A 24,703-nucleotide genomic window follows, 5' to 3' on the forward strand; every position below is an offset into this window, starting at 1 on the left:
GTAGAAGAACAAAACCTTTCCGTACAAAGCTGTCCATGACACAGAGAAGTTAGGGTGCTAGACCTAGCTCTTCTCTCATGATTAAAATTGATGAGAGAAGAATAGGTTACTGGATGCAGTGTCAGGCTACCAAAATGATAACAGACAAGATTCAAGGGATGGCTCTTTACAGACACCAAGATTTTTAAGAAAAAAGATGGCACTTAAGGCAAAACCACTTTTCAGGTGTAAGTCCTTTGAGGTAAATGTAGTCTCCTGTAGGAGGAGCAGCTGTATTTACAAGACTGTATTTACAAAGAAACTTGATAGGTATTTGCACATCCATTTGAGTATCTTCCATCACATTTGAGCCTTTGTGGCCATTTTCACTGAAATTTGCCAGAAGGGAGAAAGTGTTTTACTCTAACAAATTTTGAGGAACAGAAAAGGTGGAGGCTAGAGAGTAGCTGCATTCCTTCACTGTAAGCACAAGCACACTATGAGCTCACCTTCATTAGACCTCTGAGAACCCGCATGGGACAGTGCTGTTAGGGCTGTGTCAGCCACAGGAAAGGCTTTAATTGGCAGTCACACCTTATTAGACGTCAGAGAACCCAACCAGGAGACACAGAACTGCTGGAAGCCAGATATCATTAGCTCCACTGCTCACAGAGCCACGCACTGAGCAAAGTCTTCAATGGTTACAGCACTGAATGGAGTGGCCATTCTCTGCAGAGATGAAATTTGCAGTACATGCAGAAACAAAAGAGGGAACAAAGTGCTGTTTGAACATGTCGACATAAAATCCTAAGAGAAATGAATGTGAAAGAGAGAAAAGAGTTGGGACAGACATACCCAAGCATTCACTTCTGAAAACATTTCATTATTTTCTGGGGTTTTTTTCCTAGCCCAGTGCTAATTACAGAAATTCAACCTGTTCTCAACTGTCTGTCTTTGCTAATAAAACAAAAAGTAATTAGAGAACTTGCTCCATTACAGACGATTGGGAGAGAAATTGCTAATTGATAGTGAAAATCTTCTGTGAGAATTTCTTTTAAAGGAAATCAAAATTTGTCAAACAAAAACAATCTGTAAGGTTTTTTTTGTTATAGTTGTAAAAACATCAAATTAGAACAGGTTTTCATTATTGATCCGTACATATTGTTTTGCCACTTTTAATGAAAAGTTGCAATATTCAAATCAGCACATTGTAAAGTTACAGACTAAATTCAACACTAATGCTGCCTTTTATTTAGTGCAGTTTTGCATTAGTTCTCCATTTTATTTGGAGCTGCTTAGGGGAATTATCTATTAGCTTTCCTTTATTTCTGCTCGTTTCACCAGCTATAAAATAAAGTCTGCATAGATAGGATTGTCATTTCATAAATTTGTAAGAATGAATTAAAGCTTATACTGTAACAATTGCTATTTGTCATTCTCATAATGAATTCTCTTGCAAAGTAGTTTCAACTGTCACTATATGGTAATAATTATTTACTAACAGTTAGGTCTCATTTGAGCATCAGTTCAAATACTGTCCTACAGCAGTCACTCCCAGAACTCCAGTTCTCCTGGAACATTGGGTCTTCTCCCTTTCCTGCTCTTGCCTGGGTGTCTACCCTGTTTCCTTTGCTCTGGTGATACTTTAAGAATTGAGGGGATGGGAAGAATAATTGCTTTGGCACTATGTCTTCCTCCATATTTCCCACGGATACACAATATTGCTTCTCCTTTGAAAACCCAGTACTGCTGCACCTGTTTTTACTGTGGGCTCACACTCCTGATGTGGATTCATGCTGCTGCTCTCTTGAATGAACCTGCACAGAGCTGTTACCCGTGCAGACAAAGTGCATGGTGTGAATTGACACTGAATGAGTTTTGTTTCAAGTTTACAAAGTAAATGCCACATGGAGATGACTTCTCACAAGAGGCTTGGTTAATTGTTGATGAAATTATAGGCAAGTTGTTTTACTCATCTCAGGTTGCTTTCAGACATGAAGCTAGCTCTGCTGTAGACTGAGTTCCCTTGAGTACATGTGGAGGTGACTGGAGATTGAATCTGAAACTGTACCCAGATCCTTGTTGGATATTGAAAATAAATAGAAGGCAAGATAAGCACAGTAAAAAATGTTGTTTCTTTATTCCTTTCTGCCAGCTCAAATAATTAATTAGGAAAATTCTTGTGGGGTTGATTTTTTTTTAAAGTTATATGTGTTGTAACTGCAGGGGACTTGTTTTCCAAAAAGGGAGAACGTAAAACATTCAAAGCTCTGCCATCAGACAAGTTCTTCTTGGAAACATTGTCAGTCATACAAAGAAAATACACATTTAAGAAATTTTTGTTTATTTATCATAGCAGCTTTGTTGATCTTTCAGTCAGAGGCTGTACCTGGCAGTGAAAGGAAGAAAGGGAAAGCAAGCAGTGGAAGAGGTTGTGTTCAGGGAAGGCATGGTCCTGGAGCCCACACTGGCACAGGAATGCACTGCTCAGATGGGGTTTGATGCTGGGCTAGCTGCAGTTTGGTCACTGATTTTTCGCTTTTCCCAGCAGTGGAAAAAATGGGTTTTCTGCCCAGGAAGGAGGGAGCAATATTTTTTTTTTCCTGTTACAGCACAAGCCCCTGACACAGCTTGATCTGACTGATGAGGGGTTCTTTTATCCATGCAATTAGAACAAAAGAAACAGAGAAAGCATGAGTTTTCTAAGCTGGCATTTTGGAACCTGGCAGCACATTTAAGAAAGGGTTTAGCTTCCTTCAATATCATGAGTTACATCGCTGCTTTTCTTGCTGATATTTATTATTTGGATGGAGATAGGTAAAATGATCCCTAAGGAAATGTGGAAGCGGGTTTTTATCTCCGACACCAAGGATTCACAGGGTCAGAACTATTTTGTTCACATGAATCTCACTCTTCAATGGACACAGCAGCTGCTGCACAAATTCGTACAGGCAAGCTGATAGAGGATGAAAGTAATTTTAGCTGAAATATAATGTGAGAGTACTAGAGGGAAAGACTCACATGGATGAGGGGTTAATCATTGCAGGATTGAATTGAGGTTCCAAGATAGAAAAATTGCTTTTCTGTTTGATTTTGAGAGGTCTGCAGCTTTCAAAATTCTGGTCACAGGAGGACGTCCCTCAGTAGATGGTTCTCATTAGAATTTGTTGAAAATTTCTTAGAGGGAACTGTTTTTCATTGACAAGTTTCATTTAATCAAAATAGATCTCAAGTCCCTGCTGTGTCTGATTCAGTGTCCTGGATGAACACTGAAGGTCTGCCCCTGGATCTGTTAGGCATTAGTGAGACTGAATATTGCCAGTGATGAGGAAATAGTTATTCTGTCACAGGGAAGTTTAAGCATGGAAAAGTTTTCCAGTTTAGACTGATAATCAAAATTCTAAAAACGTGTGGAATTAACACATTTAAAGAAAAAAATATTATTTGGGTGAATCAAATCTGTTTCAATCTTTTTGCAACATATTTTGGTTCTGACCTTTTCATTCCAATTAACTTGGATTGCAAAACAGACATTTTCAAGCTAAATGGAGCCATTGCATTCCGTGTTGTCAAACAGCACATATTTGTAGTTCTGAAACTCTTTTCCACACAATTTTCAGAGCACCATTCTTTTCTGAAAAGCATGCTTTCCTAGAACTATGCTTATCTCTGACAAATACACCTTTCCAAAAATGAGACAATGGACCAACTTGATTCTAAAGATGATGGTGTTCCTGTTGGCTTGCTCTGAGAAAACAAAAACTAAACACTGAGAACTGCTGTGTAATGTTACTTGATGACTTCTATCATCAAACCACCAGATCTGAGTGACTTAATTGGTACCTGCTATAGAAATTTCTTTGGAGCTGAAGGTTATGGCTGGTGGAAATGGGTCAAATAAATCTACATCTACCTCTACATCTATATCACAACTGGTGATGCTGTCCCAGCAGAACCACTGGGAGACTGAAGGATTTAATTTTTCAGAACAGTACTTATAAGAGAGAGGCAAGACCTTTGGGTGTTAATAAATGAAGTATGATGTGATACTGTATTTAAAGATAGTTGTAGAGCCGCTATACGTGATTGGACTGTTGACACAGGGGAGTTAGTTCATCTGCTTTCAAAGCTATCATTCATGTTGTAAATCTGGAGTACAGTGATGTAATTTGCTATACATGGCTGATTATGAAGCTGTTTCCCAGACTCCCCAATGCTCAAAGCATGTGGAATCATATTTGTTTTCTTAGGAAGGATGATCACGATCAGCACTTTTATCAGTGTGCGTGCGCACCTACTGCATAAAGGTCCACTTTGTAGTTCCAAGAACTGACAGAATGCTTTAGTGAGATAAGGAAATATAACCATTCCTCTAGGGGTGGTTGACAAGGAAAAAACCCACAGTTACCTCAGGGAGCCTTCTGAAAATTCTTGATTTATTCTGCATTTCCCCTCTCTAAGACATGGGATACAAAATTGCATTGTTCAAGGTCCCCTGATAAGTACCAGTTTCCCACTCCCAAACACCCAGTTTAGCTATTTAGATCAAAGATACATTAATTGGCAGTGGAGAATTTAAGGGGAGGAAAGACAGACTTGAGTAGGCTAGGAATTAATGCATTGGATGACATTCCTAAAGGATCCCTTACAGTGCTCTTATCTCCTGACATGCCCTCATCTGATAAGTGGCTAATGGATTCTCAACTTTTTTCTCCTCCTTCATCACTGGCCACTCACAACTGCCCAGGGTTTCTGGAGTGCACTACATGAACAAGATCTGTCTTGCAGCCCCCAAAATCGGTACTTTGAGGTCTCTGCCAGGAAGAGTGGCCATCCCCTTGGTGCTGGGAAAGCTTCTCTGTAAGCCTGTGTCAGGAGGCTGCTGTGGTTTCAGCACACGCTGTGGGGCTCTTCCTGCTGCCCAGCTGCTGCATCCATATTTCTGTACCTGCAGTCCCTGCCTCAATGCTCCCAAAGTGCCAGCTCAGCTCTGCTTGACACCGCTTCAGCGTTAATATTGTCCTGTTGTAGAGAGGACCCAAGCTGTTGCAGGAAATACAGCATTTGTCCCATAAGCTTGTCTTGCATGGGCTGGAGATCTCATCCTCCTTTTAGATAATTTTGAGCTCCATTATTTACTGACATTAGCCTGTACTTTTGATTGGAATGACAGTTTATCTCAAGATTGTCTGATGAAATTTCTTGAGGTATAACAAAATATCTGAAATACTTCACGGACATACTGAGACCCACCCACATGGCATAGAACTGTCCAGTCCTCCTTTTTTTTTTTCCCCCCAATCTAGATCTCTTAAGCCTTATGTGAATGGTTGCTTGCTTTTCAGAGCCTGGCCTGGAGTTATTAGCATCTTTGAATCATTCTTCTGTTTGTTATCCCTCAAAGTGTCACTAGTAAGCCCTCTGCTCATTAGGACTTTAAGTCTAGGACTCAGTAAAAAGGATTAGGTGGGCTTTTTTCCCCATCATTCAGACAATTCACAGATGTAACATTTGAGTTCTTCGAAGTGCTTTCTGAAAGCTGTACTAGACTCTGAAACAAATAGTAGTTCATTAGCTGATGTATATTAGCTCAGTCGTAATGTTTTAAAAAGGCTATCAGCTATCATCCAATTGAGTTTTGTGTCGATCCAGTATCTGAAGACTTGTTAAGTAAAATCCCATCTGCTAACCTATATCTCTAGAGTTATTTAAGTAGCTAATGTGAGTGAATCAAATCATTCCATCTGTACTATATCAATATTTTGGAAGCTTTTTCTTTTCACAAATTTGTTATTTGAAACAAAGAGCGAGTCTTGAGATTTTTTTTCCTGAGATTGTACCACATTGTGTGATAAACCACTTCCCCTAATGTTCTTAATCCTACAGCCCTCTAGCAGAAGTAATAATTAGATAGAAAGGATAATTTAGGCTATGCATTTAGTGTTCTGGTAAGTCGGTGTTCAACGAGACACGAGGAGGAGGAGGAGCCATCGTTATGGAGGCAGCCTTTCTGCAGGCATTGGTGTCCTGAAGGTTGTACGTACAGAAACGCCTCTCAGAGGAGATTTTATTTGTCTGCATGCTCTCACATTGCAGCTCTTGCCACACTGTTATGAGCACAGTGTCAGACGACCTGTGCAGCGTCTGCTGCTTTTTGCTTCCGAGACCAGAGCACATCTAAATTATTGTCAAGGGGCTAGAAAATGTGCATTTTTGTTTCCATAGGCAAGAGCTATGCAGCGTATAGATTGCACAGACCAGGAAGATCTCCCTTTAGTCAAGTCAATTTTTGCTAGTTGCCTTTGAGAATAAATCCTGAATTGTATGTATGCCTAACCCAGATTATGATAATGCTCTTGCCCTCTACAGCAAAATTAGCCTTCTTAATACTGGCAATTCATATAGATACACTGGTGAGCACAAATGGAATCCTTCCTGAATAATCTTGCATTCATTCACAGCTTCAGGTTTTTTTCACAAGAATCCTAATCTGTAGAACCTAATCAGGAAAGCAGTAGCTTCACCTAGACATTAAATAACAGCTCAGGTTTTCATAAATGTTTCTCCAACAAGAAGGTGAATTAATTTCTTCAATGCTTACAAGGAATATTTTTTAATAGAAAAAGAAAGCTTCTACAGAAAGATGATTAATGCTAAAATGGAAAAAATAGGAAATAGTGAACCTTTTGTTTACCATTTGAGCATACCAGTAAAAATATTTCAAAGACAGTCAACCAAATTAATGGCAAAGCACAATTTTTAATGCATTGTAAACCCTCTTACATGTATCTCAGAGGAATGGTATTTGTTTATCCCTTTGCTGTGGTCAGAATATCAGAAATTGTGAAGTCAAAGGCCAATTTCTTAATCAAATGGCATTTTGAGAGCTATTTTATTTACAAATTCTGAACCAAAGCTGAAATAAGTCTCCATCTTCTGGGGAAGCAAGATGGCATTCTGCTAAATGCCAGAATTTTATCATTTGAAGGGGAAAAAAGGCGAAAAAGAAAGCAGCCAGTGAGACCTACGAATATGAAAGCATTTGAGATCTCAGAAGGAGTTTAAATCAATGCACTGCCACAGTTACAGCACAGATGAAAGAGCCTGCTGTCTCAATTGCCAGGAAACTACTTAGAAACTCTCACTTTGATTTTTTTTTTTTTTTGGTAGTCCGTTACATTACCACTAAATGCAATATATGGAGACATCACTGCTTTGATGTTGTACAGCTACAACAAATGGAAACTAATATGGTAGAACAGTCAAGCTATGTGATTTGCATTTGTATATACAAATATATACCCATCAATCTTTTTACTTCTAGACCGTGTATCACTGCCACCCATCTGCCTTGTTACTGAATACTTCTGTTTTCTTAAAAGTGACAATTATTTTACACTCATACAGTCAAAAGAGATACATATATTTCAGAGGGGTGTAAAAATTAAAATTTTCCCCAAGCTATTGTCTCCCAGAAGAAATTCCTCACTTGAAAAGCCTACTAAGGGTGCTTTGAAACAATTTCAAATTGGAGCACAACAGCTGCCAGACATTACAGAATTTTTGTTCACACAGGTCTTGTCACACCAAGAATACTTACTCTCTCTTGTAAAACAGCACATTATTGAACAGGCTAGATTCTCTGACCTGATGCAGTCTTTTCAGGTGATCTAGTAGTATATGAGATTGTACACAATACCTCTTGTTGGGTGAAAGTAGTATAGGGAAAACCTGACACAAGCATGTCTAGATCTTCATCTCCTCTGTGGCCTCTGCCGAAATCCCAGCTATTGATGGAATAGAAATAATGCAGGTAGGGACTAGGGTTCATTTTTGGCACCATTTTCCCCATCACCACCTGTCCAGCTGAGATTTTGCTATATAACAATGAGTTTATGTAAAAACTGAAGGTCACAGGGTAAGAGAGAGTGCACAGCCTGAAGAGAACTTCACTGTTTCCTCTTCTAGTGTTACAGGAAAAGATTTCTCCTCTACAATATCTCCCAAAGGGAAAATGTGCTGAACAGGAATTGCTTTACTGGATGATCTGGCTGGAAATGCCTCAGGCACTCTGTCCAAATTCTGCATGGATGGCACAGGTTTTCTTTGCAGTCCCTCAGGACGTGCCAAAGTTTTTTGTAGAGAGTGAAACAGGAATAAAATTTAATGTCTGGGTATTTTTCCCATTGTTTCTAGAAACACAGGCTATGGACAAAACTGAAAGGTCTTAGAGCTCTCAATAAACAGTGCAGGGGATTTGCCTCAGTAAGCACCTCAGAAATTGGCACCTCTATTGTGTAATGATTCTGCTAACAGCAAAGGTGTTTTCAATATTTTGTGATAGATGTGGAAGTACTTGTCACATGTCAGTAATGAACTTTTCTTCAAAATACATGAATTGAAAGTTTCAGATTCATGTGAATGTTTCATAAAAATCTTTTACCCTGTAAAAATTATTTTACACAATAATAATTTCCTCACAATTTACTCCTGTTCCTCAAGTAAGACCTGTAATGTCTCTAGATCCTGTGACAAAGTTTAACTCAGATTTTATGTTTGTTTAGTAATAGAGCAGACTGGTCACTTCTTATGAAGACATCAGGAGGGACCTTTGAGTGCCTCTCCCCTCATTGCATTTTGCAGAACAGTTTTTCTTAGAGTCTTAACCTGTGATTCATTTCACATCCCCATTTCCCAGTGAGATAATTTGGTGTATGTTTACCAGCAGCAAAGCAGGTACTGTGTCTTTTGGTATCTCAGATGTGTCTGTATAGATTAGAATCATAACTTAGAGTTGCAACTTCTGCTGAGCAGTTTTATAATAGAACACATACAGTTGATCATACATTGCATGTTGGCCTAGGTGTCTCTTCTGGGATATAAGGGGCAGTCATTGGAGTCTGGATCTGGGAGAAAAGCAAGGAGATCCAGTGTTAAAAAAATTGTTGCAGTTCTACCACCAAACTTGTGCAAACTTATTTCCCTGCATATTAGTGCAATACGAGTAATACATGTTACCTTCCTAAAGAGGAAAAACATAGCACCTTTCTCTTCTAGTCCAATTTCTAGAGACCTACACAATCAAGGCAGCAGGACAGCATTTGTCAGCAGTACAGCTGACAGCTTTGTTGTGAGCTGGACTTCACTCTCTCCCATAGGATGCTCCACAGGGCCAGCCTCATCTTCCACAGAAGATACTTTCTACCTAAATGTTTCAGGCAAAAGGCTGGGTCAATGAATAGCTGAATGCTAATTTACTCATTAAACAGATCCACTTGGATTATTTAGGATTAAGGGATATTAAACAGGTGCCATCCCTGCTGTGCAAAGTCCTCGCACTGCTGCTTGCCAGAACCTGGGCTGACAAACCACACGAGCAATGGATCCAAGCTCACTCTGACTCATGCACTGGTCCATAAGTGGCTTCTGCTGGCCACAGGGTACAGAGCACTGCTCTGGCACAGCACAGCAGGGCTGTGTTCTCACTTGTGAGGTCTCAATGCTGTTCAGGCTTTTGCTTCAGGGTCTAAAGGGAAGCACGTTGTGCTGTGCTCGGTGGGTACCAGCCTGGTGCTGAGGAGAGGGGCTGGGCAGGCAGGGCTGGGTGCAGCTGCTGCTGCTGCCCCATCCGTGTGCAGGGCATGGACAGCAGCTCACACAGCACTGCTCGCTTCATCCCCTCCTGAGGTGGTTCAGGAAGACATTAAACGAGAGGTGGTAGCAATCATTGTGGGTACAGCAATGTCTGGACTGCAGGAGAGGGGGCTCAGGCTCAGCACTGAGCTTTGCAAGGGAGGCAAGTGCCTGTTCCCAGGGCAAACAGCTGGAGCAAAGCAGGAGCATTAATGAGGTGTGGAGATGGGCTGGTTCAGTTCTTCTGTGATTTTTCCGGATGCCTGAGTTTGAGTCTCACCTGGTCTATTGCCCTACCACTTCTCTTGTGCTAAAAAGAGGACACTGTATCATTTAAACTGGTGATTCAGAGGCAGCCAGGTATGATGCTAAAAACCTCTCTCTGTGGTGTAGAAATTGTCATGGCTGATGGGTCATGGCGACCTTTTATCCTGACTTTGTTCACCACCTTTTAAAATTCAGCAAAGGCATCTACACTGATTGATGGGAGATTCAACAAGCCTAAAATACAAATCTCACCATCTGATTTGTGCAACATAAGCTCAGAATTTGGAATTTGCCAAAAACATGGCGAAACTATTTCAGTTGGTTTTCTATGTGTTAATGTTTGAAGCTCTCTTGTTCTAGAACAGGCCCATAAACATAAGCACTTGCTTTTATCCCAGTGAAATCAGTGAAAGGCATGCCTTTGGCTAATTATCCACACCACTGGGCATCATAGTCATAAGGTTTCTGCAGAAGAGGAGGATTGTTTGAGACCACTTGTTTGTTCTAAGCCTTTCCATGTCATGTAACATTTTTCTTTAGTGCAGAGATTTGCATTTTTCTTAAAAATTGCATTTTGCCTTCAGTACTGCAACCTTCTTGGCTTTCTGGGGAAGACAAATTATGCACTGAATATAGAATCACAGGGATCAAGTAGTTAGCTCTCAGTGTGTTATTATCTTCCATACATTTTTTTATTATTGCAGTTCATAACACTTCACCACAAGCTGGAAAACAGTAAAAGAAAGCCTCTTTATTTATAAAGTTATTACAGGTACCCTCACATGTATCTCATGTGTATACATCCTGTCAAAATATTTCAGGATTTTGACAAAAGTGTCTGAACTTGTTTCAAGTGACATGACATGGCTTTTAACTGCATTTTTTTACAGTTTTAGTATTTTTAAGAGTAGATAATAAAAGTGTTACCCATGCACTAAAAACACCTAGAGCATTCCTTGCTGTGCAAAAAGGTTTCAATAAGCATCAGTGGAGTTTTGTAGTTAAATAACCTGTACAGGAAGTAATTATGATGCTCTCTATAATTGCCATAAAAAAATACAGTCTTGAAGTCTATGAAAGATATAACAGACCTAATTAATGCCCACACTGTTTCTCCAGATAAACAGAATTTTTACAGATTTTTTTTTTTTTTTGGTAATGTAAATGCACTGCATAGAAAATGTTCCTGTGCTTATTTTATAGTTTGCTGTTACTTTTTTTCTTGTTCAGCAGTAGTAAATGGTATTTCCCAATGTGACATGTACCTGTCTTCAGGACTGCAAGTTGCATTGTCATTTCTGAAATAGGGAAAACAGTATTATATTTCCTGTGCTTTTAAGTGTTGATGTCAATTATGATCTAAAGTGTGTTTCCACATTCAAGAAGTGTGGATGTGTTTGTGCATGTCTCTGTGCACCATTTCATGTTCTAAAGTAGGTGGTTATTTCATTCTTGTGTTCACTCTGTGTACATGGAGTCAAGGTATTATCAGGAGCATTCCTTTCAGCTTTTCCAATAAAAGCTGAATCAAGGCTGAAAACACTGACACATCTGGAATTTCAGAACATTTCCAGGGATGATAATTAATGGCACTCAGTCAACCCTGCACCTCGTCACTGATGGCTGATTAGAGTTTAGCTAATGAGAAGGTATTCAGAAAACAGTGAGGGGTTTTTGTTTTTTTGGGTTTTTTTTATTTACTTGTCAGTTTGCTTGGGGATCACTGTGGGTTTAAGCCTGAGCTGATATGCCCAACATGCTCTAGAAGAGCCCATGTAAACGGTCAGACTATTTTCTGCTGTCAGTAGTTTTGTGTTTACATGTTAAGCTCTGCAGGTCAGGGATCACTACTCTGTATGTTTATAAAGCTGTATTGCTATCTATGCTTCTAAAGTATCTAAAATAAAGTGGTCTGGCCTCCCCGTTGTACTGAGTGGCAGAAGGGGATTGTTCTGTTCTGTGCCTGTGCTCACCCCATAATAACAGGTCAGTTTAATGAGTGCTATTGCTGAGACACTTCCATTGGATCCAGATTCATCTCAGGGCTATCCAGTGGAATGGCAAGAAACAATGGGCACAAACAGAAAATCCATTTAAATATAAGGAAAAAGCTTCAAGGGAGATTGGACACTGAACCAGGTTCCCCAGAGAGTATTTGAGTCTGCATTTGGAGATACTCAAATCCTGACTGGATACAGTGTTGGGTAGCCTCCTGTAGTTGACCATTCTCTGAGCTGGAGGTTGAACATAAAGATCTCAAGAGACACTTTCTGGCCTCAGCAAGTGTGTGGTTCTGTGATTTGCTAGGTTGGGACCTAACTGGTTGTGCCTGTGCTTCGTGAACAGAGCAGGCTGGGGGATACCACTGAGTGTCTGCAGGCAAAGCTCTGAGCACAGGTGGTGGTTTGCCATTGTGCTGGTGTGCTCAGCACCAGCTCCCCAGCAGGCACATCTAGGGCTGGGCTTGCAGGTTTATCTCTGAACAGCCCTCAGGTCTTGTCCAAGGGCTGCTGCTGGGAAATCTGGGCATAACTGGTGTTGTTGAGCCCTTTATTTCCTGAACTGCAGTGGTGATATCATGACATAGGATTAAGCAGACAATACTGAATTGTAGTTCTTTCCCAGTGGGGTTGCAGGAAGAGTCACCTGATAATCAGTAAATCCATAGAGTTTGCTAATTCCATATGTTTCTCTGCCAGGATGGTGCTGGTAACTGACTTGCATTTCGTAGGTGTGCAGTGCCATCCAAAATCAAGATTTCACTGTTATTGATGACTACTGCACTGGACTGCGTGCTCTTCTTTACCTGAAAAGCATTGAGGAACTTGAAGACTGGGATGGACAGAGTCCTGCAACCATGTGCCATCAGAAAGGAAAACCAGTACCTAGAATTGCTGATCTGATGGGAAAGGTATGTTGCTTTATTGCCATTCCTGTATAATAACACTATGTCTTGGTTTTCAATGTAATTCCATAATCATTGTATGCAGTTTCTGTTACTTACCTTGATTAATCACTGTTGCTGTCACAATTAGTCACCAAGACATTTTCCTTCTGAATATTAAGAAGTATGTAGGTAGCTTAAGAAGACAAACCTGAAATGACTTGATATGGGCTAACATTTTTACTATAAATATGATCTCTTCACGTGATTCATAACATTGTGTCTTTAAAAAAAGTATAGGATGTAAAATTCAAAACGCATTAGAACAAGTTCTGGTACTGCTTGCTTTAATGAAACTCAACTCACTTCAGATTGATTCTAATACCGTGCCAGAAGTTCCTTGGTGTTTCAGCCAGGGTGCAGCATTCAGGAGACATGCAAAAACCCTCTTGCACTGGCTCTGACCAGCTGAGACAGGTAGTCACAGAGCAGCTGTTAGTTGGAACACGAGACCAGGTAAGAGTTGTCCTTTAATCACCATACATGAGCATCTCGTGGTCTTTTATGTGTGCTGATGCCCAAACCCTCTGCAAGACAGGGAAGTTCTAGATGAGGATCAGTGACAGCAAGCAATTTAATAAATTCTGCAAGATCATTTAAACCTAGAAAGTCTGTGATGAAATAGGAATGTAAACGGTCGGCATGAAATCCTTACCTCTGGACTGTCTTTCTGCTCTGGTAGTTCCCTCCTATAAAAGCATTTTTGGAGATTTTTGACAGATGCAATGGGTTGCAGCTGCCCCAGCCCTGCTCACTCCTCCACCAGGGCACCTGCTGATCCATGCTGAGAAGCAGGGAGGTGTAACTGGCTTCCTGCTGATGCCCGGCTGCCTCCTGCTCTAAGCAAAATACCTGCACAGCAGGGAGGCCAAGCTTTTGTTTCTGGTTACTAGAGGGGATCACTTTGAAGACTGATTTCAGTTATACATCATGCCTATTGATTATCCTTCCAAAAATCTGATGTACGACTGTTGAAAATGTTGTAAAAAGTAAAGAATTACAAAAGAATAGGATTTGGAGTGTCAAACACCTCCAAATCTCTGCTTATCATTGCTGATGACTGGAATTGGATTTAGCAGGAGATTAGAGACTCCTATATTGTTGTTGTTCTCTGTGGAGCTCTGAAAATTATAACATTACCTTCAAGGAGGAAAGACAATCCTATTCCTAAAGCTCTGGATAATACACTGCTTAAAAATAAACCAAGATATAAGCAGTTTCATTTTCATCTACTTATGTTAAGCAGTTAAACCCGGCTCAAAGGGTTATAGCTAAACTTCTTTCCTTTAACACCTGTGGAAACCTACACAGCGTTTCCAACTCATGTTACAGATTTGTTGTAATTCTTCTTTAAAGCTGCACTCAGTGTTCTGTCTTTGTATTGCCTTTGTGTTTTACTAAACAGATCACTGTTGTCAAAGATGTTTCCGATGTCCTTTTGAATGAGGAAAAAGAATTGTAATTTTTAGTCTTTCTTGCCTGTCATTTCATCAATAATTAGCTTTTAAAAGGTTGCATGAAAATATGCTTTAAGGAAGCATTTAATAAATCAAAGGAATCTTAACTTGAAACAGGTCACATGAAAAAGAATAAAAACAAAGCCCTATGTAATCTTGTGTGGCTGGCTCTGTTAGACATTAAAAGACATACAGAATATAATTGACTGTGTATTTGAATTAGCACTGAATTATATCATTGTAACATTGCTACTAAATAATAGCATTTAAAGTTAAGCAGGCTGCATCGCTGACAAACCATTGATACATTTTAGGCATAAGCTCAGGATGGTTGTTTGTCCAGGAATGAACATTCAAGGGAAAAGGAAGAAAAATAATCCAACTCTTGTAAGTGGAAATACTGTGATAAATGATCCTACTAGGGGCAATCAAATACAAAGACTTGATATCATTAATATTTATAATATCCTAATTAGCAAGACTGTGCCTAAGCAGTGTTATTAGTGTAACTAATTATGTTATCATAAACTAAGTTTGCAATATTGTAGGAATCAGTATTCTTACTTTCATAAATTATTATCAATATTGGATTTCATGTACTTGTGCCTAGTAAATTTAGTTAAGTACTGTAGTTTCATCTCAATTCAAACACAAATAACTTGCTTGGCAGCAAGTCATAACACACGTTTGTGAGTCTTTTTCTAAAATGAATTAACTAAAAAGCATGTCCCTACTCTCTGTTTGGAACAGAGAAAATAACCTATTGATATGTTCTCATCAATAAAATAATGTGTGGGAATGTGTATGTTATATGTGAAGTAAAATGTGACAGTCAAAATCCTGCCTTACAGAAACATAAGGAGCTGTCCCAGTTTGTGTTGGTATGTACCATGAAATCAAATGCAGTTTCTTCAATAAGACCTCGTGAGAAGCTAAACAGCAAATATATATGAACATTTGTATTAAAAAAAAAAAAAGAAAAAAAGGTGAATTTGCTGATTTTGATATGCTGTGGGTTTGGTGCAGTAGATTTAATAATATACAGGAATCATCCTCCTTTTCATTACAAGATTACTATTATATTCAAATAGAAGCACAGGGATAGGAAGTTGAGACATTTGGCATTTTAGTAATAAGGAACTGAGGGAGAATTATTTTCACCAGCATCAAGAACCATTTGCTTTCTGATTGTATACAAAATCATTGAGCCTCTACCAGTTTTAAATATATTAGAGATTTAGGAGCCATTCTATTCCTGGATAAGTATGTTCGTAATGGTATCTGTTTTGATTCGCAATGCAATATTGAATGTTAATGGCTGTATTTTTGTGTTATGGTGGAGTATTCTTTTTATAATTAATTTTCTGCCCTGGCTTCAGCATCAAACAGATGCCGACTGCAGAGTGTTGCCACAGGAGAATGACACAATGGAGTTTTGTCATGAAATATTGTAGTATTTGATGACCAGAGTAAACTGAAAGATAAATACCTTCTTCTAAATGGTACACCTAACCTCAAACTGAAGCTGTCTTTCCATGCAATCCCCAGATAAATGATGAACTGAACAGTTATCACTGTCAGGTGTTACATTTATCACAATAATTTCCTTCAAACAGAGAGAATACTGAAAGTACTGTGCTAAATAGTGTAATGTAACAAGCAGTTAAATAGCAAACATAAAATGCTTTGGCTGAAAAAGAGATTCATGTTGATTAGTATTGGTTCATCCTTCTGCATTAATGAAACTAATACTTCTGATAATTTATAGCCCTTGAAATATCAGAAGCATCACAGCACTGGAAAATATTTTGTAAACTTGAGTGCTCTTTTCTCTGTTTTTCACTGTTGCAGAATTTATTTATTTTTGTCTGTAGACCCTAAATTTATCATCTTTGAGCCAGCAATATTTATTTTCTGATAGTCTTTTCAGTAGCATTTTCCCTTTTGCTAACACAGCAGTTGCTGCTGGAGGCATTGTCCAGAATGTGACCTGTGGTGCTACACTGCCTGAAATAGGAGTGAGATTCCCACTTAGAAATGCCAGCCTCACTGGTTTCCAGTCACTGCATTATAGTTTTCCATAGTTCCACCAACTTTATTCATTCTCTCCTGTGATTGTAACCATATCCGTAACAGTTCCAAAGAGAGTTTTAGCACAGATGCTGTGTCAGACTCACAAAGGTGGCTAAAGCCAGAGTTCTGGGCTTCCTTCCTCGTTGCTTTTCAGATGATTTTTTTGAGTAGGGTTTTGGGTTTTTGTTTTTCTGTGGGAGGACCTGACACTTGAAACCTTGGCACAGATGACAGTCATTAATATCAACTCTGAGTCACCTTTGCATGGAATAAAAGTTGTCAGCCTATCTCAGTTTTAATATCAGTGTGCAAATCTTGATGCTGAGATGAGAGAAAGGCAAAGTAAAGATGACACCACAGTGCATCTCAGTGACTCCTTCTAGGAAGAACCTGTTTAAAAGCACACTTACCTCAGAATGAATTTAGGACTGAGATAAGTGCATGATGCAGTCAGGAAGACAGTTAAGATGTAGTGCACACTCTTACAACCCAAAGTTATTAGGGTGACTGAACAAACCAGGGGAAGGGCACAGTTGGTCTCCTTACTATACAAAATTAATAGAATTATGTTTTTAAATAATGTTCATGAGTTTCTCAGGAACATACATGACCAGGAGCAATAAAGATAGCTCTGTTCTCACTAGGAATCTGACTAAGATGTAGTATTCCCCAGAGGTGCAATTTGATCCCCTGTGTGTCTCACTGTCTCACCTTGTCTGTTTGTTACAGGATTCTTTTATTAGTTGCTCACTGATCTTAATCCAGAGAGCTGAAGTGATTATGTCCCAGAAATGCACTGGTGACAGCTGGTGATCACAGAAGTGGTACAGTGTGTCTCTGTAAAAACTACCATTAATGTCAGCTGTAAAAATCACACTTAATGCAATGGCTGCTATATATGCTAGGTAGCTAAACAAAAACCTGGCCATGTACTCAGTTGGTAGGTGTGGGGTTATAGATATATATATATATATATATATATATATGAGAGGAATATATATGGATGTTTCATATTTTGCTTTCAGCACCAGGAGTTATGCACAAGTGATATTTGTTTTATCATGTCTAAATGATAAAAAAATAAAAAAATAAAAATAACACAAACTAATAATTTAAGCATCTTGATTCCAGAAATACACAAAACACCAAACAAACTGCAGATGGTTCTCAACTGTTGAGGTTGTGCTGTGCTGAAAATGCTAAAATTGTATCTTGTAAAAACACATTTGTAGACAGTGGCTTTATTCATCAGACAGATGAGAGAGAATGATGCTGTATATGCTTAGTGTGTGACTTCAATGAAATTTCATCACCTTAAATTTAGTAACCTTCTGATTTTCTTCTCTGAATGGACTTTCCATTGGAACAAACTTCCCATTTAGACTAAAATACTTATTTCCTACAAGTTATCTGTGGGTACTAAAATCTGAGCCTTCTGAGCAACATAAACCTGTTAAGTTCTAATTGTACTGCAGTAAAATCTAAATAGTCTTTTGTATGGCAGAGAAAAAACCTTGCTATACCTACCAGACTCCACACAAAATATTAAATTAACTCTTCTAATAAATAAATTAATTAAATGGGAACTCACAGCCATACAAGAGCCACTGTTCAATCATGAAGTTTTATCTGCCTCCAGGTTCTTCAAGTCCTCTGACTACTATCACTAAGCAGAGGTTTTCACTCCTCATTTTTGGAAGTGCTCCTTGTTCTTTAGGAAAGCAATTTGCCTGGTATGGTAAAGAACTGTTGCCTTGTTTCCAGCACTGCATAAAAAAAGGCAGAAAAAATGGTATTTGTAGCTGGAAATACAGACTGTTTAACTTACGTTGATATAATGATCGTAATAAGGCAATTAACATTGGGTGAAATAAACCATTTTCCCATATTGCTATCACCAGTTCTGAAGAAGAGTCAGAATGGAAAAAAAATAGTTTTAAGCTATGGTGGATTGACCCTGGATGGATGCCAGGTACCCACCAAAGCATTCTCTCACTCTTCTCTGCAGCTGGACAGGGAAGAGAAAATATAACCAAAGGCTCACAGGTTGAGATGAGGACCTGGAGTAATATTCACCGATTATCACCATGGGCAAAAAAGACTCAATTTGGGGATATTAATTGAATTTATTAGCAATTAAAATCAAAGCAGGATAGGGATTCGTCTCCTCTACAATGAGAAGTTAAGCAAATCTTAAGAACACCTTTTCCCCCACTCCCCAGCTCCTTTCCAGGCTCTCCTTCCACCCCTAGTGGCACAGGGAGGATGACTGGGGGCTGTGGTCAGTTCATCACCATTGTTTCTCCCACTACTCAAGGACAGGAGTCCTTCCACTGATCACTGGATCAGTGCAGTGTCCCTCCCATGGAAAACCAAGTCTCCCCAGGCTTCTCCAACATGAGTTGTCCTCACAAGTTACAGTTCTTCATGAACAGCAGTTCCATGGGGTGCAGTCCTTCAAGAGTAGGCTGCTCCAGTGTGGGTCTCCCACAGGTTCACAGGTCCTATCAGGAAACCAGAGTGAGCTCCTGAGTGAGCTCCTGTTTCCACAGGTGTGCAGGCCAGGAGCCTGTCCCAGCCTGGGCTTCCTACAGGTCCATAGCCCTCTCTCAGACATCCACCTGCTCCAGTGTCATCTCCTCCATGGGCTGCACCAGGGGCTGCAGGGGAATCTCAGCTCCAGTTCCTGGAGCACCTCCTGCCCCTCTTTCTTCACTGACCTTGGGGTCTGCAGTTGTTCCTCTCACATGTTCTGCCTCCTCCCTTCTCCAAGTGCAATTACTTCTGTGCAATATTTTTTTCTTTCCCTCTTAAATATCCCACAGAGATATTACTGCAGTTCCTGATTGGCTCACTCACAGCCAGCCACGGGTCCATCACTGGCCGGCGTTGGCTCTGCTGGACATGGGGAACCTTCTTACAGCTTCTCACAGAAGCCTCTCCTGCAGCTCCCTCCCCCTGCTACCAAAACCTGGCCTCACAAACCCAATAGAGCTGCTTGATCCTCTTTACCATTAGCTAAGAATTGGACCTGAAATAAGGCTTTCAGCCAAACAAAGCCTTTGAAGTGTAAGCCAGTATTGATCAAGAAACCTCTTAATTTAGGATATTATGGGAACTTGCATCAGCACATTCAGGGACTCTTGCTGCAAATGCTTGTTGCGTTACCCAGAAATAAGGCTCAGCCAAAATATGTCTGCACCACTATCTGAAGGCAGATGAGGAAATAAATCCTTTTCTCCTGCTCCCCACTTAGTCTTCCAGCTCCTCACCTGATGATGAAGGGCCTGCACAGGCACTGCTTCAGGTGAGTCTGGTGGTTCTCTGGGGGGTATCCCCAGCAGTGTTTTGGGGAGTGCCAGCAGAGCAGACTCTGCACCCCACTGCACAACTCATATTGACCAGGTTTGCTGCCATTGGTGAACCTCCCAGCCTTTCAAGCAAAGTTCAATTATGAGTCTGATAAATCTGTAGCAAAAAAGGGACCACTTTAAAATCTTTTTTTTTTCCTAATGGTTCTATTATGAAAGTTTATGTTGTGATTACCTACAGTGCTGTTTCTCACAGAGAGAGCAGGTTATGTAAAATGTATCTTCCCTAACGGTGAAGCCATTTGCAGTAGAAATGTATTAAACAAAGGGAGCTAGTGTTATTAAATTGTATTTAAAGTAGTTTAATCTTTGTGGGGTTTATATGTACTGTATGCTAAATTTGCTTCGAGCACGGAGTTTAAAGTTTCAGATGCACAGCCAGTAAATGTGGCTATTAAGAAACCATGTATTCACATTAACTCCTTTGCTGTGGCAGTTTTAGTGCATTCACTGCTGGCAGTGGACATCAAGCCAGGAAAATCCAACTCCTGATGCAAAAGGATTAAAAAAAAAAATCCAGGCACTGCCAAAAATACATAATTCTTTTTTTGTACTCTGCAGTTTGTTTTACTTAGGGAAACGGCCTGGTCATACCCTGCAGCATGCATTCATTACAGTGATCTTTGACTGGCAGATGCAGAGTAATAAGATGCATATTTTAGTGCTTATTATAATACCCTGTCCAAAAACAACTTGACAAATTTGTGATTTCGACAGTATCTCATTTTGCTGGCTGCAGTGCTCTGTGATTGCCTGGTCCACGTGGCTTCCAGATTATGCATACCACCAATACTGCTCATTAAAATGGCCACAGTTCACCAGTTTCGGTAGCTTGGAACGAACTTGGAATGAATTATTATACAACAAAGAGGCTGCTGTCATGCAGAACAAAAGACAAGCAAAAGAGAGCTTCGGCTTAATGAGGCTAAGTGAGTGTCTCCCCTGCATCACCAGCTACTTGACAGCCTTTGAGCATGGATTTTTTTCTCCACAGGCCAAAACCTTTGGTCTATTATTTTGTGTTTATGCACCTTGAGGCTAATATACATTTTAATATGCTGCACATGGAGAAAAAAATCAGCCATTAGATTAGAACATGTGCACTCCCTGTTAAGTTAATGACAGCCGAACATAGAGATAAATTTAGGTTTTCATATTTAATTATAGCACAGTGCAGTACGTTTAGCAAGGATAAATTGCACTATTATTATGCTTCATTTTTTTTGACATCTTTTCATATTAACCATGCACACTTACCCCCACTTCTTCCCCAGTGTCACACATAATGTCTCTGTGCATCATCCTTCTCTAACACCATTAATTTTTTATTCTGTACAATTGTATATGTATTGTTGTATTTGTTACTTAGGGTTAGCTTGCTGGCTGGATAAAACCATTCAAAACAGCCCTTGTGTTAGGTGATCTACATAGGCAGGAGAGACAGAAAAGACATAACAAGAACTGGCTCGTGTGGCCAGAAATGGCTCCTCATTTGGCTCCCAGAGCCTTCTTCCCTGGATGCTTTCAGTGTTGTGTACTCTGACTGCAGGGGAGTAGCCCCTTTCTCAAGGAACTGAATTGGAAAAACCAGAGAAATAGTATGTGGAAGGTTAAATGAGTTCTAAAGCGGATTGCAGTTGGATAATATTAATATGGATGATGGTGATGTTAATATAAAATGTCTTTGCAACTGTATAAGAACTAAGCCAGACTTAATGTTTTAGGTAGTACGTGGCATTTGTTGGGGGTTTGTACATGTGTTACCTCTGCTTGTCACAGCTCCAAGAACGGCATCTGGAATTAGGCCAGACATCAGCCATACAGAAGACAATATGAAATTAAACACAGAGGCAAACTGGCATGCAATTCAGTCTTTGAATGTTCTTATCAAGTTTAATGTGAATATTTGGTAGTTTCTGTGCTGCCATTTATTTGATGGTGATGCTGGACTATTTTTTATTACCTGAGAGAGCTTTAAGATTTGCTTTCAGCTTTAGTCTCAGCTGTTCATGTAGCTGTAGTTTGTGAAATATATGTTTGCATGCTTCACAAAATTAAGAACATACTGCTATTTTCCAAAGTGGATTAGAGCAGGTAATAACTCACAGGAAGAAGATTTTCCTCCTCCTGCTGTGTGTATAAGCAAGCAGAAGATATTATGCTACAGGCTTATTCCTAGATTATTCCTTATTGGATAGTTGTTTCGTGACAAAAGACACTGTGGCTTGATGACCAGAGGGTCATGACAGGAATAATAATCACCATATGAAAGGGTGTCTGGATCTGGGTGATAAAGCATTCCTCCTCACAATCAGTCAGCACTTGCTGGTGCAAGAATTTTCCTCAATGGCAGAGATCAGCTTTTTCATATTCATTGAGAGCAAATCGGTATCTCTCTCTTCTCCTTTCCCTCCCCTCCCTCTTTCTCCAGCCTTCAGTTCTGTACCAGCATTTACTGCCAAAGAGTATTTTCTTTGTCAGGTGAAGACAGATTTTGGGGATGTTTAGGATGCTGCAGTATTTGTGGGATTGGTATTAGTTGCAGAGCCTCACTCTTTGTGTCCTCGCTGAGTGAAGCCCAGGTCAGTAATGATTGATAGCTAATTGTCTGCAGTTCAAGCACTAGAAAATGGGTTGGCAATTAATTTATGTGTGCAAAACTCTTCTCCCTGATTTTGTAAGTGCAGATTTTGATGCAAATTGCATTCATGAAAGCAAGGTTGTGGCTTTCAAAATGTAAGCTATAATTACTAGTCTGAGAACCTGATGATACAAATTCTTCCTCTAGAATCTACCCCTAGTGAGAGAAGGCATTTATTAACAACATTGTGTATTTCTAAGCAGTACTTCTAACCATCTTTTAGTTCATTAAGCCCTACTAAAATGCTTGATATTACATGAGGTGTAGTCCTATGGAGTTGTAGTCCTATGTAGGCTGTATCCTACAGACATCCAGATGGCTTAGAAATATCTGTGCAATCAGAAAGGCCGCTTCTGCATCTACAGGTAGCTATTATTAGTAAAACCTGATTTTATTTATGTGTTCCCATGTTGATCATGGTACTTGTCACAGACACACATACTGATGTGCAAGAAAAGACTTAGGCTTTTACCTTCTGGAAGAATCATTATCCCTTTAAGGTTCTCATGTAAGAAAGCTTGTAAGAAATTTGTAAGGTATTCTGTGGGCCACAATGTCCACACAAGAGCAGTGCAAAATTAAGTAGGTGGTGTTGGTCATAGACAGCAGACTTAGAATTAATTTCCGGCCTGTTTTCCAAAAACTGTTTTATTCTTATGCTAGTTTTGAGAGGAAGTTTGCAAGAACATCTCTTAATTCTCTTAGGAACAGATTTGGCCCATAAGGACAGCCTCAAGTGTAGTGGTATGCACATATGTATGAGAAGTACAGAAGGAGTTATTTATGGGGAGAGGCTAAAGAAGCTTAAAGTCCCAAAGTGTCCTGCCCAAATGATGCATGTAAATATAAGAGGTTGAGAACTCAGTGATGTACAAATATTTGAGGTTTGCAGTCAGTGAAGAAAGGGGGATTTTCTGATGTAGAGTGAAAACTCAAATAAGACCAATGAATTGAATGGCGGGGGGAGGGGGGGGGGGGGGGAACTGGGGTTGGAAGAAAGTGTTCAGGGAAAGTAGGAGAAAAATTATCCTGATTGGAAGAAAAGTGTTTTTGCAGAAATGATGCAGGTTTCCTGCAATGCTGCTGAGATTAAAAGTGGGGAGGACTTTAAAAACTTGAATGCGTGGAGTCTAATGGAAGTACTGCTGGGAGAAAATTTTAATTTCCAGGACTATGTACTGGACTTGCTGACTTTTCCTGTCTACACAAACTAGACCCTGGCCCTTTCCAACATTATAGTTGCACAATAGGGGCTACCCATGGAAGCCACAGGATCCTTATAAAGTGTTCAGACAGTGTCTTACTGTGAGTCACTGGAGCTGTAAGTATCTAATAGTATGTAATTGAAATGTCTTTTTGCTTAAAGAGTAAGATCAGACTTACGGAATATGATTATGACCTTTCCCATTTACTTTATTTTTATTGTTATAGAAAGCCCTTGAAGGTTTTTCTGTAGTCTTGTGAGGTTTTGATTCAACCACATGGGTGTCTTAGCAGTCAAAGCTGTACTTCCTGAGATTTTTATGGGCAAATGGACTAAAATGTCTTTCTGTTACATTGTCCATGAGTCATACGTTGGCACAGGACAACTGTCCCCAGTACCTGAATGGAGCTGGTGGCACACCATATCTACACGGAGAAGTTGAGAAAAGAGATTTCTGCACTCTGCTGACCTATTCATGCTGAACAAAACTCATTAAAGCTCAAGAACTGCGTTTGGGTTGTTCCAGGGAAAAATTACAGCCAGCTTGTAATCTGTTGCTCCACACTGGGGCTCTGTAATAGTTTGAAGTGTCCTGGCAAGAATTTTATTGATTTCTTGGGATCTCATTCAGGCTGATTGAACTTGGGTGCTCTGATGGTGGATGTTTAAGAACACCTACCCTAGCTGTTATTAAGAAGGTGGGTCTAATCCTCATGCAGGTAAGACCTCATTTGCCCTTCATTCACCTCAACTAACAAGTTTTAATGAAATAGCTCCTTTAATATTTTCTGCCATGGCTGTGTTTTTGATTTCTACCCTTGTAACTATCCATTGTAAATAAGTCAGTAAATGACCTGTTTGTTGGTCAGGATATGTCACATTATATATCTGTTCTTTCGTTAATCATTTTGTGTCTTTCCTGTTTGACTGCTAGGAATAATTAATACATTCTTTTCTATTGCTATGTTGTATTTTTTCCAAGTTGATTATTTATTTATATAAAAGCCATAAAACACCTTGTTTTGAAATGCAGACACATATCACTGAAATACAGGGAGTTTTTTTGATCCCTCAGGACAAGGTCTTGCAGTTGAGTTTAAAATAGTTGAAGTCTAGAACCTATAAACTGTATTT

General features: G+C 39.6%; 1 protein-coding gene across 1 annotated transcript in view; it reads left to right on the forward strand.

Annotated features, from left to right (window-relative positions):
* DPYD (dihydropyrimidine dehydrogenase) overlaps positions 1–24,703 on the forward strand; it is a 318,409-nt gene that overhangs the window by 260,631 nt on the left and 33,075 nt on the right. Inside the window, exon 19 of the mRNA XM_062497926.1 lies at positions 12,611–12,790. Within this exon, the coding sequence (XP_062353910.1) occupies positions 12,611–12,790 (180 nt within the window). The remainder of the gene's footprint in view (positions 1–12,610; positions 12,791–24,703) is intronic.

This window comes from Cinclus cinclus, chromosome 8, assembly GCF_963662255.1.
Source record: "Cinclus cinclus chromosome 8, bCinCin1.1, whole genome shotgun sequence".
In the NCBI taxonomy this organism is placed as follows: Eukaryota; Metazoa; Chordata; class Aves; order Passeriformes; family Cinclidae; genus Cinclus; species Cinclus cinclus.